Below are 17,481 nucleotides of genomic sequence, written 5' to 3'. Positions count from 1 at the left end.
GATGCAGATGTGTTATGTGCAGCATGAGACGGGGCATTATCATGCATGAAAATGATCTTGCTGCGGAATGCACGGTTCTTCTTCTTGAACCATGGAAGGAAGTGCTGTTTGAGAAACTCAACATACATTATGGAGTTCATCTTTACCCCTTCAGGGATCCTAAAAGGGCCGACAATCTCTCTCCCCATGATTCCAGCCCAAAACATTACTCAACCTCCTCCTTGTTAGCGCCGTAGCCGTGTTTGCATGGGGTGTCCATTAACCAGCCATCCTCCACTCCATCCATCTGGACCATCGAGATCATTTCATGCATGATAATGCCCCGTCTCATGCTGCACATAACACATCTGCGTCTCTGGCTGCTATGGGCATAAAAGGGGACAAACTTATGGTGTGGCACCCATGCTCCCCTGACCTCAACCCCATTGAGAACCTCTGGAGCATCATCAAAAGGAGTGTCTATGATGGCGGGAGGCAGTTCACATCTAAGCAACAGCTCTGGGAGGGTATTCTGTCCTCATTCAAAACAATTAAAGCAGAAACCATCCTAAACCTGACAAATTCAATGGACGAGAGAGTTCAGAAGCTCCTTTCGAACAAGGGGTCCTATGTGCAAATGTAACATCTCCTAGAATAAAGTTTTGAGTTGAAAACTGTTTGATTTCAGTTTGTAATAACCTGCTAATGCTTATAATTTAAAAAATGACCATTTTTTTGTTCTTTATTAAAATAAAAAGGTTGAAAACTCTGCTGTGCATAATAATTTGGAACATGCATTTTGAGTGCAGTTTGAGTTTTTTATTTTTTTAAAAATATACTGTTATCATAGGCAGTTTGTACAAAAACCTTTCAATTGTACTCTAATAGTTATTTGACTGGAAAATTACAATGACTGCAATTCATATATGTAATTTGGGAAAATCTGAGAAAATATTATTTGCATAATAATTTGGAACAGTGTATAGAACTTTTTTATTTTCTTGGTCTAGTAATATTTCTTCAGCTCTTATAGATGTGGATTGTGTCTGTGTAAGGCTATGTGCCCACGATGCAGAAATGCTCTGGATTTTTTCCTGAGCGTTTCTGCATCTCCCTGGCAGAACAAAACGCATGCGGATTGTACATGCGGATTGTACATGCGGATTGTACATGCGGATTGTACATGCGTTTTTCCTGCCAGGGACACGCAGATGTGAAGCGTTCTTCACATGCATTTCCGCGTGCAGGTTGACAAGCGATTTCCAAACGATTTTAGCATCACTTGGAAAGTGCTTGACAACTTGGTCACACTATATAAATCCATGCAAGCGGCATGGATTTATATAGTGTGACCGTAAAGAATGGTAAAAAATAAAAAAATAATTATATATACTTACCTTCTGATGGCCCCCGGAGTCTTGATTCGATGCGTCTCGGCTTGCCGGCAGCTCGCGATACACTGAAGGACCTGCTGTCACATGACTAAATGACGTCAGCGCAGGTCCTTCAGTCCACCGCGAGCTGCCAGCAGACAAGAGCAGAGGGGGCCATCAGAAGGTAAATATAATATTTATTTTTTATTTTATTCTTTTTTTTTACAGGTTCTATGGTACCCGGGTCCGGAGGAGAGTCTCCTGTCCTCCACACCCGGATACCATCCGCACATTGAAACGCATGGATTCCGCATGTACAGATGCAGTGATGCAGATTCAATGCGTTCCAATGCAAGTCAATGGCGGCGAAAACGTAGCGCTTCCGCAAAATAATTGGTAGTGCTGCGTTTTTTTCCGCAATGATAATCCGCAGCGGAAATTTCCGCAGCATGTGCACAGCACATGCGGATTATCATTGGGGAACATGGCAGACCTTCTACCAAGCGTTTTTTAAGCGTTTCTGCAGCTGAATTGCCGCTGCAGAAACTCTTAAAAAACACATAGTGGGTACACAGCCTAAGAGTATGTGCACTTGTTAAGTGTTTGCAGCAGACATTTCTGCACAAAAATAATATCTTTTGACAGGAAATATGCTACTTAAAATTTTTGATGCATTTTTTAATGCGTTTTTCTCATTTAATGCATGGGTGAAAAACGCTGAAAGAATTGCTATGCTACAGATATGAAAACGCTTCAAATCTACAAAGAAAAAATAAACAGCATGTACATGAGATTTCAGAAATCTCATTCACTTTTCTGGAACAGTAAAATGCTGCATATTTTGTGGCAAAAATGCCCAGAAAAAACATTGAAAAAACACAATATGTCAGCAAGCCTTAACAGCTAATTGTCTTGTTACATTTGCATCATATTCATGTTCCTGTGATCTGCTTAGCCAGCTGTGCATAGATTTAGTTCCTTGGCAACTCTGAAAAGGTAACATACTGAGACGTCATGGGTACATACTCATTCTCCGAAACTATTTGGAGTGGTCTTATATCTACAGTACATCACCACTGCAGCCAATCTTAGGCCTCAGTGGATGCCGGTGGAAATGGCTCGAGACCACTAAGAACGGTGATTGGTTGCATCTGGCAATTGTGGAAGAAGGGATGTCACCGCTGCAACTCGGTAAACAAAAAGCAATAAGAAACAGTGGAGAGGCAGTAATGGTGCAGCAGGGAAATCAGCAGGTAAGTAATGCTTACTTTATTTTACAGCATAACTTTCCTTTACCCAAGCTTTGTCTATTTTTTGGACAACCACTTTAAGCTCCAACTCTGGGACATGCTGGTCAGGGATCCATAATACACAGATATTATCAGCTTCTCCCTCTTAAAGGCATTGCCCCGCCTAAGGCTACAAGTCTACAATCACTCTGTGACTACAGACTTGTGAATGTTCATATTGCACACACTGTGCATTGTGTGCGATTTGCATACTTCCGGCTACGTTCTGACTAGACTGTGTCCGGCCTTGCTCAATACACTTGCATTGAGTGAGGCTGCCCCCATCTAGTTGGCTAATCACATACTTGCGGTCATGCGTACAGCGCGCGATATGAAGATTCACAAGTCTGCAGTCACATAGAGTCTGACTGCAGACTTGTACTCTAAGGAAGAACAACCCCATTAATGATATCTAAATTAATATTTCCCTTATTTTTTTTAGATTAAAGTGAGTGTGCTTTTCTAGAAAACAATAGACAGCAAAGTTTGTTCCTCTATGACATATTTAAGCTCAAGTCCACTTTAAAATGATTTAGTTCTTGTAAGAAGAATGTGTTGGACAACCACAAAGAAATGAAAGATGAGTGAAAGTTTATAAGGTTTTGCAAGCTCTACTCTACAAGCTTATGTTATAACCACAAAAATCAGTCACAGGATGTGTGGAAAAGAGACAGAATGTTAATCTCAGGCTTTAAGATTATTATTCCAGCCTTACAGTCACATTTATCTTGTGGAAATCTCTTCTAGTTTGTCTGTCCCATAAATCATCTGCTCTTAGATCTCATTTTATGAAAAGTTACAGTTTTGGGGTAGTTCAATAGTTGGCATTAGTTTAGGTCTAAAACACTTTGTATTATGCTTATTATTATTTTGTGCTCTATTAACAGATTTAGTGATTTGATAGAATTCCGTACCTTCTGTTTTGGATTCAAAATAATCAATGACATCTTCATGATTTATGTGGGTGTATAAATCCATATTACTGGTTAATCTCTTCCTCTTTTGTCTTAAATTATTCCAAGCATTATTTTATTTTCCAAATAGTTAGATCTTCTCATAATATGATTAAAATAAGACAGCACTTTAGTCCGGTCACTGGTGATTCAAGTAGGGTAATTGACTTGAATTAGTCATATATTCTTTTTATTAAATCAAATATCCTTTAATAACCCTTGCAGTCTATTTTAAGAGTGTGAATAAAAAGTTCAATTTTTTTGCCTAATTTCAGGCCAAATTCATACACAGCATTGTGGGTTTTTTACATCTATCAACCAGTAATAAATGATCATCAGATGCTTTATACATCTGGCCTATTTAAGGTGGATTTCACACTGAGGCTGGGGTCACACATAGTGCCCAGTGCATATACGCTGCTCAAAGAAATAAAGGGAACACTCAACATATCCTAGATCTGAATGAATGAAATATTCTCATTGAATACTTTGTTCTGTACAAAGTTGAATGTGCTGACAACAAAATCACACAAAAATCATCAATGGAAATCAAATTTATTAACCAATGGAGGCCTGGATTTGGAGTCACCCCGAAAATTAAAGTGGAAAAACACACTACAGGCTGATCCAACTTTGATGTAATGTCATTAAAACAAGTCAAAATGAGGCTCAGTATTGTGTGTGGCCTCCACGTGCCTGTATGACGTCCCTACAACGCCTGGGCATGCTCCTGATGAGGTTGCGGATGGTCTCCTGTGGGATCTCCTCCCAGACCTGGACTAAAGCATCCGCCAACTCGTGGACAGTTTGTGCTGCAACGTGACGTTGGTGGATGGAGCGAGACATGATGTCCCAGATGTGCTCAATCGGATTCAGGTCTGGGGAACAGGCGGGCCAGTCCATAGCTTCAATGCGTTCATCTTGCAGGAACTGCTGACACACTCCAGCCACATGAGGTCTGGCATTGTCCTGCATTAGGAGGAACCCAGGGCCAACCACACCAGCATATGATCTCACAAGGGGTCTGATGATCTCATCTCGGTACCTAATGGCAGTCCTCCAAAGAAATGCCACCCCACACCATTACTAACCCACTGCCAAACCAGTCATGCTGAAGGATGTTGCAGACAGCAGATCGCTCTCCACGGCATCTCCAGACTCTGTCACGTCTGTCACATGTGCTCAGTGTGAACCTGCTTTCATCTGTGAAGAGCACAGGGCGCCAGTGGCGACTTTGCCAATCCTGGTGTTCTGTGGCAAATGTCAAGCGTCCTGCACGGTGTTGGGCTGTGAGCACAACCCCCATCTGTGGACGTCGGGCCCTCATACCACTCTTATGGAGTCGTTTTCTAACCGTTTGTGCAGACACATGCACATTTGTGGCCTGCTGGAGGTCATTTTGCAGGGCTCTGGCAGTGCTCCTCCAGTTCCTCCTTGCACAAAGGCAGAGGGAGTGGTCCTGCTGCTGGGTTGTTGCCCTCCTACGGCCCCCTCCACGTCTCCTGGTTTACTGGCCTGTCTCCTGGTAGCGCCTCCAGTCTCTGGACACTACGCTGACAGACACAGGAAACCTTCTTGCCACAGCTCGCATTGATGTGCTAACCTGGATGAGCTGCACTACCTGAGCAACTTCTGTGGGTTGTAGAGTCCGTCTCATGCTACCACGAGTGTGAAAGTACAACCATTCAAAAGTGACCAAAACATCAGCCAGAAAGCATTGGTACTGAGATGTGGTCTGTGGTCCCCACTTGCAGAATCACTCCTTTATTAAGGGTGACTTGATAATTGCCAATAATTTCCATCTATTGTCTATTCCATTTGCACAACAGCATGTGAAATTGACTGTCAATCAGTGTTGCTTCCTAAGTGGACAGTTTGATTTCACAGAAGTTTGATTTACTTGGAGTTATATTCTGTTGTTTAAGTGTTCCCTTTATTTTTTTGAGCAGTGTATATCATGCATCTGCTGAGAAGTTGCTTCCTAAATGTGGCATCCACTTTCTGTTGGATCATTAGAAGTAAATGGAATCTTTCAGCAGGTTTTTACTTTGGAATTTGAGAGCAGCATGAGGTAGAGGCAGAGAGTCTGATTCCCACAATGTATCACTTACTGCACTGCTTGGTTTAGTTGTAATAAAATCCCTGTTTTCTCTGCTGTAGATAGAATTCTGAGCACTGTGTAACCCCACCCACACCACTGCTTGGCAACTTCCTGTGGCAGCAAGCTGCCAATTAGTGGTGGGGGCAGGATTACACAGATTAGCTAGTCTGTCTTGTATGCGACACCTAGTCCTGCAGTGATAATCTCTTGCTAATAAAACACTGATTGTATTGAAACTACAGCAAGCTGCTAAGCAAGTGATACATCTATGGAATCAACCTCTCTGCCCCTACATTAGGCTGCTCTCATATTACATAGCAAAAACCCGCTGACAAACTCCTATTAGTTGGTAGTGGCTTTCCTATTAATGGCTGCATGGTGTTGCAGAAACTGCATGGGCATTAAAAAGTAAGCAAATCTTTTGTGAATAATTTAAAATTATGCAGTGGAGAGCCACTGTCACATTTAGGCTATGTGCCCACAATGCGGATTTAATGCATTTCCGCCATGAAAACGCATTAAAAACACTTGTTAAGTTCTCTGCCATGTTTCCCAAGGATAATCCGCATGTGCTGTGCACATGCTGCGGAAATTTCCGCCGCGGACTATCATTGTGGAAAAATCCGCAGCACAACCATTTCTTGTGCGTAATCGTGGCAAAATCGCCGCCATTGACTTGCATTGAACCGCATAACATCCGCATGTATACATGTATGCATGCGAATGTTATGCTGTTCAATGCGCGGATGGTACCCGAGACTCTCATCCGACCCGAGTACCATTAGTAAAAAAATAATTAAAACGTTAAAATAAAAAAAAGCATTATACTTACCTCTCCTGTGGCCCCCGGTCTCCTCTCCGGTGGTGTCCTCTGTCCTTGGCGTCCCGCGGTGTTCTGAGAGGACCTGCGGTGACGTCATTTAGTCATGTGATGGTCACACGACCGCTGACGTTGGCGGTCGCGTGACCTGTCAGATGACTAAATTATGTCAACGCAGGACCTTTCAGAACACCATGGGACGCCGAGGTCAGAGCACGCCACCGGAGAGGTATTTTTTTTTATGTTTTAATTCTTTTTTTTACTATTCATGCTGCATTTACAGCAGCATAAGTTGGTCACACAATATAAATCCATGCCAGTTGCATGGATTTATATTGTGTGACCAACTTGTCAAGTACTTTTCCAAGTGATGCCAAAATCGCTTGGAAAAGCGCTTGAAAAAACCCATGTGGAAATGCATGCAAAAACGCTTAAGAAATGCTTCTCACTGGCAGAAAAAACGCATGTGGATTTTTTCTGCCAGGAAGAGGCAGAAACGCTCAGGAAAAATCCGCATCAATTCTGCATCGCGGTTACATAGCCTTAGGGAGATGTTTCTCGGCAGAAACACATTGGAATGCATGGTACACATGTGCCAAAAGCTGTGAGTGACCCCAGACTAATACAGTTTGTGGATAATTAACAGGTTATATGCAACAGAAATCTGGCTTCATTTCTGTAAAAAGAAAAAAGTCTTCCTGCCTTCCACCTCATTAATTGCTATTGTTTTAGACACATTTTTCAACATACTCCACAAAAGAGCATGTGGTGGCTTAAAAAAAATGAGAGTGGTCAAAATTGTGATTCTTCACCCCCCCTTCCCCAAAGTGCTGTGAAATTGTGCTACAGCTTGGCGTTAATTTACCAGAGAAAGCCAACTACAAATAGATAGTAAACTCAGATAGTATAAAGATGCCACAGATTTTTTATAAATCTGGCGCATTTTCACATGGCCTAGTCCATGCGTGTCAAACTCCGGCCTGTCGGCCAAATCCGGCCCGCAGGGTGGTTGTATTTGGCCACCAACACCAGAACCGCCACCTGTATGTGGGGCTATTATTCTGTATGGAGAACTATGTGGGACACATTATACTGTATACTGGTTGGCCCGTGACTTTGTCTACGTTTTTCATTTTGGTCTCTGTGTGTTTAAGTTTGACATTCCTGGTCTAGTCTAAGATTGCATTGTCTAAAAGTAACACAGCTTAGAAAATCTGCACATTTATGGGAAATTTTGTTTATTATGAAATTTGGACATATAATAAAGAGACACATTTTTAGCAAAATTCCAATAGTAACTATTATTAAAGGGATTATATTTGGCTTCTAAAAAATGAAGCACATTTTGACTGTTCACTATAGGTGAATAGTTTAATAAAAGGGTGCAGACTTTGGAAGGTGTTATTTTGTTGTTGGGGCACATAGACACTGACGTGTTTTATTGGAGCAAGTGAAGAGGTCTCGTATGCAGAATAAATGCTTGGCAGGCTACAGCTCTAAAAATGTTCTGAAACTGGACCTGTGGAGAAACCTATGATGAACGTTCTTACAGTTCACACTGAAGCTACAACACAGATGTGAAACGACCCTTAGAATTATGACTACGTCATTGTTCACTACAGATACTCCCTGTTATTGAATTAAGCGCATCTTACTCCTGCACGACCCTTCATTAACAGTAGTTAACACTGGTATGTATAGCGCCAGTCTTAATGAATCGTTCCCATATGTTTAGTTCTTAGAAAACATAATAATAGTGATGATAATCGATTTAGCGATCATTTATATTTTTCAAGGTTTAGATATTCAGACCTTGCCCTCATGATTTGTGGTAGGCTTCAAGTTTGGGTCTTCAATGGTATAAATTCTACATGATGTAAATTTGACACAATTTTAGAAATGTGGCATTAGTATGGCAAAAGTGTTCCGGACGAGTGGCTGCATTGCTGAACGGGTAGTGGTTGGGTTTACATGTACAACTGAAAGAAAAGCTGTGATCAGATCTGACAGGATATTATGCTTCGCGGAAGCTCTCACAGGCAAAACCAGGTTCCCATGGTGGGTTGTCAGCTTTGCATCTTTTGGCTGGTTTCCTTTGAGTTCAAGAAGAGGAAGTGGTAGATAAACGTTGCCTTTTAAAGACCTTTAAAATAATGTTTCCTTTGCCTATAATTATATATAGCTTAAATACTTGGCCTGTTTTACTAAATCTTTCCCTAACATGTTTTACAAGTACATAATAAATTAATACCCATAAATGCCTGCCAAATCAATGTTGTATCTGACAATATCCCACTAATATGAAAGCTATGGCAACATGGCTAGTCACAAGAAATGGGTTTAATTTTGCACAGTTTGCCTTCTTTAGCTTATATTCTTGTGATGAGTACTTGGAGAGTTTTTGATGTTTGCAGATTTTCTGCAACAATTCTGCACCTATTAGGTAAATTAGGTTATGTACGTTTTTTTTGCCTGTGTTTTTGAAGATGCGTTTTTTATCTTTTTGGTATGTTGTTACAGCTGCCTTATTTTTGATATATCCTGCTTTTTGGCTTTGAGAAAACTTTCTCAGGAGTGGGAGTCAAAACTAGGAGTGGGTGATAAATGCAGAATTGGTGACTTGTTTCTATTATACCTTTTCTCTGATTGTTCCTCACTGGTTTTGGCTTCCACTCCTGAGAAAAAATACTGACCGATTACTGATAGTGGGGCCGTGTCCTTATTATTTCTTGGTGGAAACGTGGTGATAGAGCAGGGTTTGTCCCAGTAGTGGACAACCTCTTTAAGCACAGATGATGAAACTGATGAACCCTGAGTTATCTCATTCTACAGCCAGCCATAGGGAGATTAACACAAGCTATCGAAGGTACATACATGATGAATTAAAGAAGACATACTCTTATTTTATTCCCGCTCTCCTGACTATCCCGTTTTTTTTTTTTACAAATTATTATTTTTTTAATAAATCCGCCATAAATATTCTCTGGGGGTTTGTCTTTAGGGTGCTTTGCATTTTTACCCTAAGTAAAGTGCTGCCTTCTTCATAAATACAATAAAAAGTAGTAAAGTAATACCAACTTAAAAGGTCCATATCTCTGGGGCTATATGACAGATTTAAAAACAAAGCAACAACAAAAAAAAGACTAAAAACGGGATATTTAGTGGAGCGGCAGGAATAAAATAAGAGCAAAAACTGGTCACTTATGACCTGGTGACAGGTCCTCTTTACGTAAGACAAATTGCAAACAAGGCTGTCCATAACCTTTTAAACCTTTCTCGGCCCTTTACAAAACAAACTTTCACTGCTGGACAACCCCTCTATTATCGACATATACATTTTTTTCTCATTGATCAACAAAAAACATGAAAGGATAATTTGGGTTTTTCTACTGTAAATTAGACACTGCTGATGTTTAGTATTGTAATTCCAGAAGAATTTATATAATGGTCAAATCCGATCAGTGAGTTGTGGTAAAGGCAAACCCTGGTAATTATAACTGAGGTTTACCAGGGGGATTATGGAATGTGAAAATCTAACCTCAAGCAATCTATGCTATAAACACCGTATAAATGTACAGGGTATGTCCATACTTAACCTGGAAATAATGGATTGTCGTGGTGCTCCCAAGCTGGTACCCCTTAGTTTTGTATTTTTAGATACAACAGTCTGTGAGATTATTAGTAAGATGTAATAAAACATTCTCAGTAAGGCCTCATTCAGACGTCCATGTTTTTCACATACACAAAAAAAGGTACTGGTGTCATCAGTGTTTTTATTATCTGTGTGTTATCAGTATTTCATCTGTGATTTTCATGGATGGATAAAGACTGTAAATAAATTACAAATCTTCTATCCTTTGCAATGTTAAACACGGATGGCTCACGGATGCTATCGGTGTGCCGTGTTTTTAATGGACACATAGATTTGTATTGCCATTTTTCATCCATTTATCAGTGACAAACACTGATAGAACATGTATGTGAAACACATCTGAATGGGGCCTGAGAGTAACAAAATGAGATTTATTTTACTTGCTTATATAGCGCCACTAATTTTCAAAGCTGTTCACAGACAACATCATCACTGTCCCCATTGGGGCTGGCAATCTATATTTCCTATTAGTATGCCTTTGGAGTCTGGGAGGAAACCGGAAAACCTGGAGGAAACACAGGGAGAGCATAACAAACTCTTTGCAGATGTTTTAGTGTTATTTGAATCCAAGACCCCAACGCAGCACGTGTACAAGACAAAAGTTAAAGAAAACTTTGGCGAACAAGCTCTGGAGACATGTTTGGTTTCCTTACCAGACCTGGGATTACAAATAGGGATGAGCAGACCCATGGAAGTTGGTTTCTGTTACCCAACCCAAACTTTATTCCAAAGTTGGGTTCAGATGCCAGAACTCTACCCGAACTTGAACCAGAACCTGAATCCCATTGAAAACAATGGGAACCCAAACTTTTGAGCTCTCCCTCTCTCTCTGCAATGGACTTCCCCCAAACTTTGAACATTGCAACTGACTTCCGGAAGAGGTCCGTGTTCGGCGTTTAGCACCAGACACAAACTGTCTGGTACGAACCTCAAACTTTTAAGTTTGGATTTGCTCATCTCTAATTACAAAGTAAATGACAAAACATACATAATCACAAAAAAAGCAGAACTTTTGCTTTTATTTTAAAGAACAGAATCCAGACTGACCCCGTAATAATAAATGGGCCCCACTGCTTTAATTTACCTAATTGATGCAAAGGGCACCTATTTAATTTGCCTGTTCCTAAAAAAAGAAGAGAAAAATGAAATGTCTGAACACAGTCTTACTTTGAGCAATAAAACTTCTTCCAACTGGCTCACACGCTACCAAACTTTTTCTTTTGACTGTGTGAGACGTAGTAGTATTTCTATTGCTTCCTCTAACATCATAAATTCAAATCAGCATGCATCGTGTTTCTAAATTTTAATATCAAAACCATGGTTTCATAAGGTGGAGCCATTTGCTAAAGAAGACGGAAATGGCTGTGAGAGAACACAGCTGGCATTTAGTGGAGCGGTAGAAAAGGTATCTGCGCTGAAATAAATATTGAATGACTCTTGAAGATTCCACTTCCGGTGTGGAGAGTTTACAATTGCTTTCTTCCGATATTCATTCTCTGTCTGTCACATTGAATGATATTGCTGTTTAAGTAAATTTGCTGGAAATATTGTCAGATTTTCTAAAAAAAAAAAAAAAAAAACAGATTTCAAATGCAAAGTATTAATATCACCCTTGCAATTTGCTCCAAAGATACTGACAACTGCTCGACCCACAACCCAAGTGGAGTGGGCTCAGCCCCTGTGTCCATTCTTACACCCACACCCAACTTGTGATGTGCATGTGAAAAAGCCAAACAACACAAAAAAATGCAGGTTATAAATAAAAAAAAAAACACTTCCAAAAACCTGTGCTTTAAAAAAAAAGTTTTTTACATGCCTTTTAAAAAAACAAAAACAAAAAATAAATGCTACAAAAAGTGTGCATGAAGAAATCACTAACTAATTAGTTAAAAGCTATAGAAACTGCATATATGGATGTTGGCTACATGTGTTGTATAATGCACAGATATTCATACCCAGTGAATATTACAACTGTACTGAGCAAGCATGATGGACAATGTAGCTCAGTGATAATATTACTAATATGCTGGGGATTCAGAATTCTTCTTCCTCTTTAGTCTTTGTTATATGTAACATATGTCTTGGAGAGAGATGTGCAAGTAAAGAAAACAATAGCAATTTTATTACAGAGCCACTTACATATATCTGGAATGATTTTTGTTCAGTTACTTTGAAATGCAATTATTTAGTTGCTTAATAGTATTTGCTGAAAAGCATTGTTTAAGAAGTTGCATACTACTTTATATTACCCCCCTATGAACCCCCCCGGGGCCCCTAAGACTTTTTGTAAATACCTTATGTTGCTGTTTCTGCCTGTTAGCGGCTCTATCACTGGCCGCTCACAGGCATCACGTGACCCCGTGCTGACGTCACAACAAGTGAGGTGCGCGCTTTCCCAATGAATGGGGAGAGGCAGAGCGCGCGGTGGATGCCGGGTGTTATGCGGGGGGATAACCCCGCCCACAGCCTGGCATCCACCTGGAATGAGGAAGACAAAGACCCCCGGCTGCTGCCAGCACTTGTCGTGACATCAGCGGATGTCAGAGCCGGCTGCAGCGCGGGGTCACGTGATGCCTGTGAGCGGCCAGTGATACCAGCGCTCACAGGCATTATCTGCAACATAAGGTATTTACAAAAAGTCTTAGGGGCCCTGGGGGGATACGTTGGGGGTAATATAAAGTAGTGTACAACCCCTTTAAGGCTATGTTCCCATGATGAGCTTTTGATGCATTTTTGATGTTGCAGAATTTCTGCATCTATTATTTAAATTAGGTTACGTTTTTTATTACATTTTTGTGTGCCTTTTTAACATGCGTTTTTGTTGCATTTTTGACTCTGCTTTTTTTGTCTGTTTGTTGTGTCATACTTTTCATAATTTAAGGAAAACCGCAGCACTACCGGACTCCGGTGCTCGAGTAAGGTCCAATATCAAACTATTATGGAGAAAAGCCTCAGCACTCAGTATTTCTTAATTAAATACATTTAATGCAGTCCAAATAAAGCACAGACGTTTCTGTCAACACGACCTTCATCTGCAGCAGGCTTTAGAACCAGCGGTGGATACCGCGTTCCCCACCCCATATTTCTGCACACTGGGAGCCACAGATCCCATGGACCAAATTCTATTGAGACACTGCGCCCTCCTCCCCTCCTTCTAATCCCGATTACTCACAGCACTTGGAGTGCACTGATGAAGGACGTATTGGACGAAACGTCGTGCTTTATTTGCATTAAATATATTCAATTAAGAAATACTGAGTGCCGAGGCTTTTCTCAATAATTCTTTAAATAAAGCTACTTTGTTTTTGATACTTCCTGATTTTTTGCCTTGAAAAAACTTTATTACTATACTTTGGTTCGGATTACATGCGTTTTTTATGTGTTTCCGCCGTGGAAACACGCTAAAAACGCATGCACGTTTTTGACCTAGGGAATTTCCACACCCTCAAGTGTATGGGGAAATTCTGCACAGAAAACTCTGCGCACCCGCAAGAGAAGTTGACATGCTGCGGATTTGAAAAACGCACCGTGGGTCAGTTTACGCAGCGTTAAAAAGAAGCACAGTGGGAATGAGATTTTTATGAATCCCTTCAACTTTGCTAGGACTGTAAGACGCTGCGTTTTTGACGCAGCAAAAATACGCAGCATCAAAAACTTGCCAAAAGCTCATTGTGGTTTCAATTTAAGTGACCATCTCGACAATCCATGTATGTTGTATTTTTTATTATTAGTATTATCATTTTTTTATTATACATGTTATATTACCTAATATTTATATTATTTCAAGAAAGTGGTTCACAAATAATTGGATACTTGTAAAAAAACAAAGACCAGGACTGGCGCTGCATCGGAGAGTGGGGAATATTTCCTGTCTTAGATACTTGTAAAAAAAAATGTAAAAAAAAATTGTTTGGGGACTACTTTCTTTAAAGGAGGAAAAACTTTTTAACGCTGTTCCGCTAATTTTACAACAGATTGTGACTCTGAGTTTCCTTCCCTTATTATAATATTTGACCAGTGAAGGAAGCTCTCATTACCTGATAATTATAGCTTTTCTTCTCATTTCATATAATGTTTTGTGTTTTAACTCTCCAGGCAGTACAAGGACCGATGTCACAAAAGCAGTATCATATAGGGAATGGTAAGTTGCGGCTTAGTCATATTTGAACATTTTACTCTATTGTAAAAGTTTGACATCACATAATTTCCATTTCATTTTTAGAAATAATGCAGGATCCAGTGTTGACAAGGAGCCATAACCACGAGACGTGGCCAGCTGCACATCTTACGTTAGGTAACAGCACGTCCGGTAAGTTGGAATATTGCACAGTGGCTGGCTATACAAAATGTTCTCCTGCAAAAATATTCAAAAATTGTTGTTTTTTTTCTTAAAGGGAATCTGTCACCAGACATTTGCTATCCCATCTGTTTGTAGCATGTAGGGGCCAAGACCTTTTTTTTCCTTGGACTGAGTTGGTATTCGGATATTCGGATCACACTCGGCCATGCAAGTCAATGAGTCTGTGGAAAACATCGAACTGCACTCAGATGGCATCCAAGTGCAGTCCGATATCCATGGATTGAAAGAATGGAGAAAATGGAGAATTTACTTTTCTCCATTTTCTCCTTAACTGAGAGAATCGAATCACAGTTTGATCAGAGTGTGATTTGCATATTTGGCCTCAATCTTTCAGATAAGAGAATATACTGCTGTGTGTCCCTAGCCAATTGGGAATTTACACCACCTGAAATGCGGCATTAAATGACCGCTGATCAGCTATTTGATTGATGATTGGCAGTCATGCAATAGCCTGTTTAAACCACATTTCTTATGCACACAGAACGCCAATGTTCTCGGCAGCATATGCTCTAATTACACAGTAAGATGGGCTGCAGAAAAGAATAATTTTTAAGTCATCTTAAAAATCATTTCAACTGATGAATGAGCATTTTCAATTGGTCATTGGCAACCTGTTTCCACTGGGCAATTATGGGGAAACGACTGTTCCTAGAAAAACTCTTTCACACTAATTCTACTGTGTAAATCCAGCCTAATCATTGCACTAACTCCGGTCTGTAGAGGTTCGCTGATGAGTCGTTTTTAGCTAAAACTTTGACACACTAACTTCTACAGTGTTTGATAGAAACTGTATGTTCATATTACCTTATTTCATATTACCTTATTTTTAGCTTATGGATAATGGGCAAACCTTCATCAGTTCTGCAGTCCATCGTCCAGTACAATACACTGCTCAAAAAAAATAAAGAGAAAACTCAAATAACACATCCTAGATCTGAATGAATTAAATATTCTCATTTAATACTTTGTTCTGTGCAAAGTTGAATGTGCTGACAACAAAATCACACAAAAATCATCAATGGAAATCAAATGTATTAACCAATGGAGGCTTGGATTTGGAGTCACCTCCAAAATTAAAGTGGAAAAACACACTACAGGCTGATCCAACTTTGATGTAATGTCCTTAAAACAAGTCAAAATGAGGCTCAGTATTGTGTGTGGCCTCCACGTGCCTGTATGACCTCCCTACAATGCTTGGGCATGCTCCTGATGAGATTGCGGATGGTCTCTTGTGGGATCTCCTCCCAGACCTGGACTAAAGCATCCGCCAACTCCTGGACAGTCTGTGGTGCAACTTGACGTTGGTGGATGGAGCGAAACATGATGTCCCAGATGGGCTCAATCGGATTCAGGTCTGGGGAACGGGCGGGCCAGTCCATAGCTTCAATGCGTTCATCTTGCAGGAACTGCTGACACACTCCAGTCACATGAGGTCCGGCATTGTCCTGCATTAGGAGGAACCCAGGGCCAACCGCACCAGCATATGGTCTCACAAGGGGTCTGAGGATCTCATCTCGGTACCTAATGGCAGTCAGGCTACCTCTGGCGAGCATATGAGGGCTGTGCGGCCCTCCAAAGAAACACCACCCTACACCATTACTGACCCAATGCCAAACCGGTAATGCTGAAGGATGTTGCAAGTAGCAGATCGCTCTCCACGGCGTCTCCAGACTCTGTCACATCTGTCACATGTGCTCAGTGTGAACCTGCTTTCATCAGTGAAAAGCACAGGGCGCCAGTGGCGACTTTGCCAATCCTGGTGTTCTGTAGCAAATGGCAAGCGTCCTGCACGGTGTTGGGCTGTGAGCATAACCCCCATCTGTGGACGTCGGGCCCTCATACCACCCTCATGGAATTGGTTTCTAACTGTTTGTGCAGACACATGCACATTTGTGGCCTGCTGGAGGTCATTTTGCAGGGCTCTGGCAGTGCTCCTCCTGTTCCTCCTTGCAAAAAGGCGGAGGTAGCGGTCCTGCTGCTGGGTTGTTGCCCTCCTACGCCCCCCTCCGCGTCTCCTGGTGTACTGGCCTGTCTCCTGATAGCACCTCCAGCCTCTGGACACTACGCTGACAGACACAGCAAACCTTCTTGCCACAGCTCACATTGATGTGCCATCCTGGATGAGCTGCACTACCTGAGCAACTTCTGTGGGTTGTAGAGTCCGTCTCATGCTACCACAAGTGTGAAAGCAAAACCAACATTCAACAGTGACCAAAACATCAGCCAGAAAGCATTGGTACTGAGATGTGGTCTGTGGTCCCCACCTGAAGAACCACTCCTTTATTGAGTGTGTCTTGATAATTGCCAATAATCTCCATCTATTGTCCATTCCATTTGCACAACAGCATGTGAAATTGATTGTCAATCAGTGTTGCTTCCTAAGTGGACAGTTTGATTTCACAGAAGTTTGATTTACTTGGAGTTATATTCTGTTGTTTAAGTGTTCCCTTTATTTTTTTGAGCAGTGTATTTATTTCTACCGACCTTCTATTTATTTTCTTCTGGAAAAGTCTTCCTAAAAATGATATCACTTGAGAAATCTTTTTTGACCACCCAGACATAAGGTCTGTGAGAGCACATAGTAATAAACTGACCAAAACTTGGCTAAAATTATTACATGATTTTAACCAAACCATAGCACATCTTGCCAAAATTGTTGAGAGCTTTTTATATTCCTCTTCAAATATATAATTTTTTTGCTAGCTTTCAGTCGGCCTGTCCTAAATAAATATTGACCACTCAACCACTTGCCTAATCTCTGAGCAAAAGCATTTTTCAACGTGGTCCTCTTATTTAAATATTTTTCAAAGCTTGCAGTTTTATCAGTCCTTTTATAAATGACATTAGTTAGGGATGTTTCTGCATAAATAAATCTCCATATTTAACCACCATGTAAGTACATAAGTTCATGGCCCTATTTTTTTTTCTCATTTCTTTTTTTTGGAACAACTACT

At 40.7% G+C, this 17,481-nt stretch overlaps 1 protein-coding gene and 1 long non-coding RNA gene across 2 annotated transcripts in view; one reads left to right on the top strand and one right to left on the bottom strand.

Moving 5' to 3' along the window:
* The window catches only part of TNFSF11 (TNF superfamily member 11), a 36,703-nt gene that overhangs the window by 12,607 nt on the left and 6,615 nt on the right, over positions 1 to 17,481 (top strand). The window contains exons 2-3 of the mRNA XM_073663907.1: positions 14,263 to 14,308; positions 14,390 to 14,476. Coding sequence (XP_073520008.1) covers positions 14,263 to 14,308; positions 14,390 to 14,476 — 133 coding nt within the window. The remainder of the gene's footprint in view (positions 1 to 14,262; positions 14,309 to 14,389; positions 14,477 to 17,481) is intronic.
* Positions 11,426 to 17,481, bottom strand: part of LOC141204063 (uncharacterized) — a 64,230-nt gene continuing 58,174 nt past the window's right edge. Inside the window, exons 2-3 of the long non-coding RNA XR_012275041.1 lie at positions 15,347 to 15,415; positions 11,426 to 11,726 (exon numbers count right to left, since the gene is read on the bottom strand). This is a non-coding gene — a long non-coding RNA (uncharacterized lncRNA). The remainder of the gene's footprint in view (positions 11,727 to 15,346; positions 15,416 to 17,481) is intronic.

Source organism: Phyllobates terribilis, unplaced genomic scaffold (assembly GCF_046119375.1).
Source record: "Phyllobates terribilis strain yellow unplaced genomic scaffold, ASM4611937v1 Scaffold_2__4_contigs__length_985480577, whole genome shotgun sequence".
NCBI lineage: Eukaryota > Metazoa > Chordata > Amphibia > Anura > Dendrobatidae > Phyllobates > Phyllobates terribilis.
This window is presented reverse-complemented; position numbering and strand designations above follow the sequence as displayed.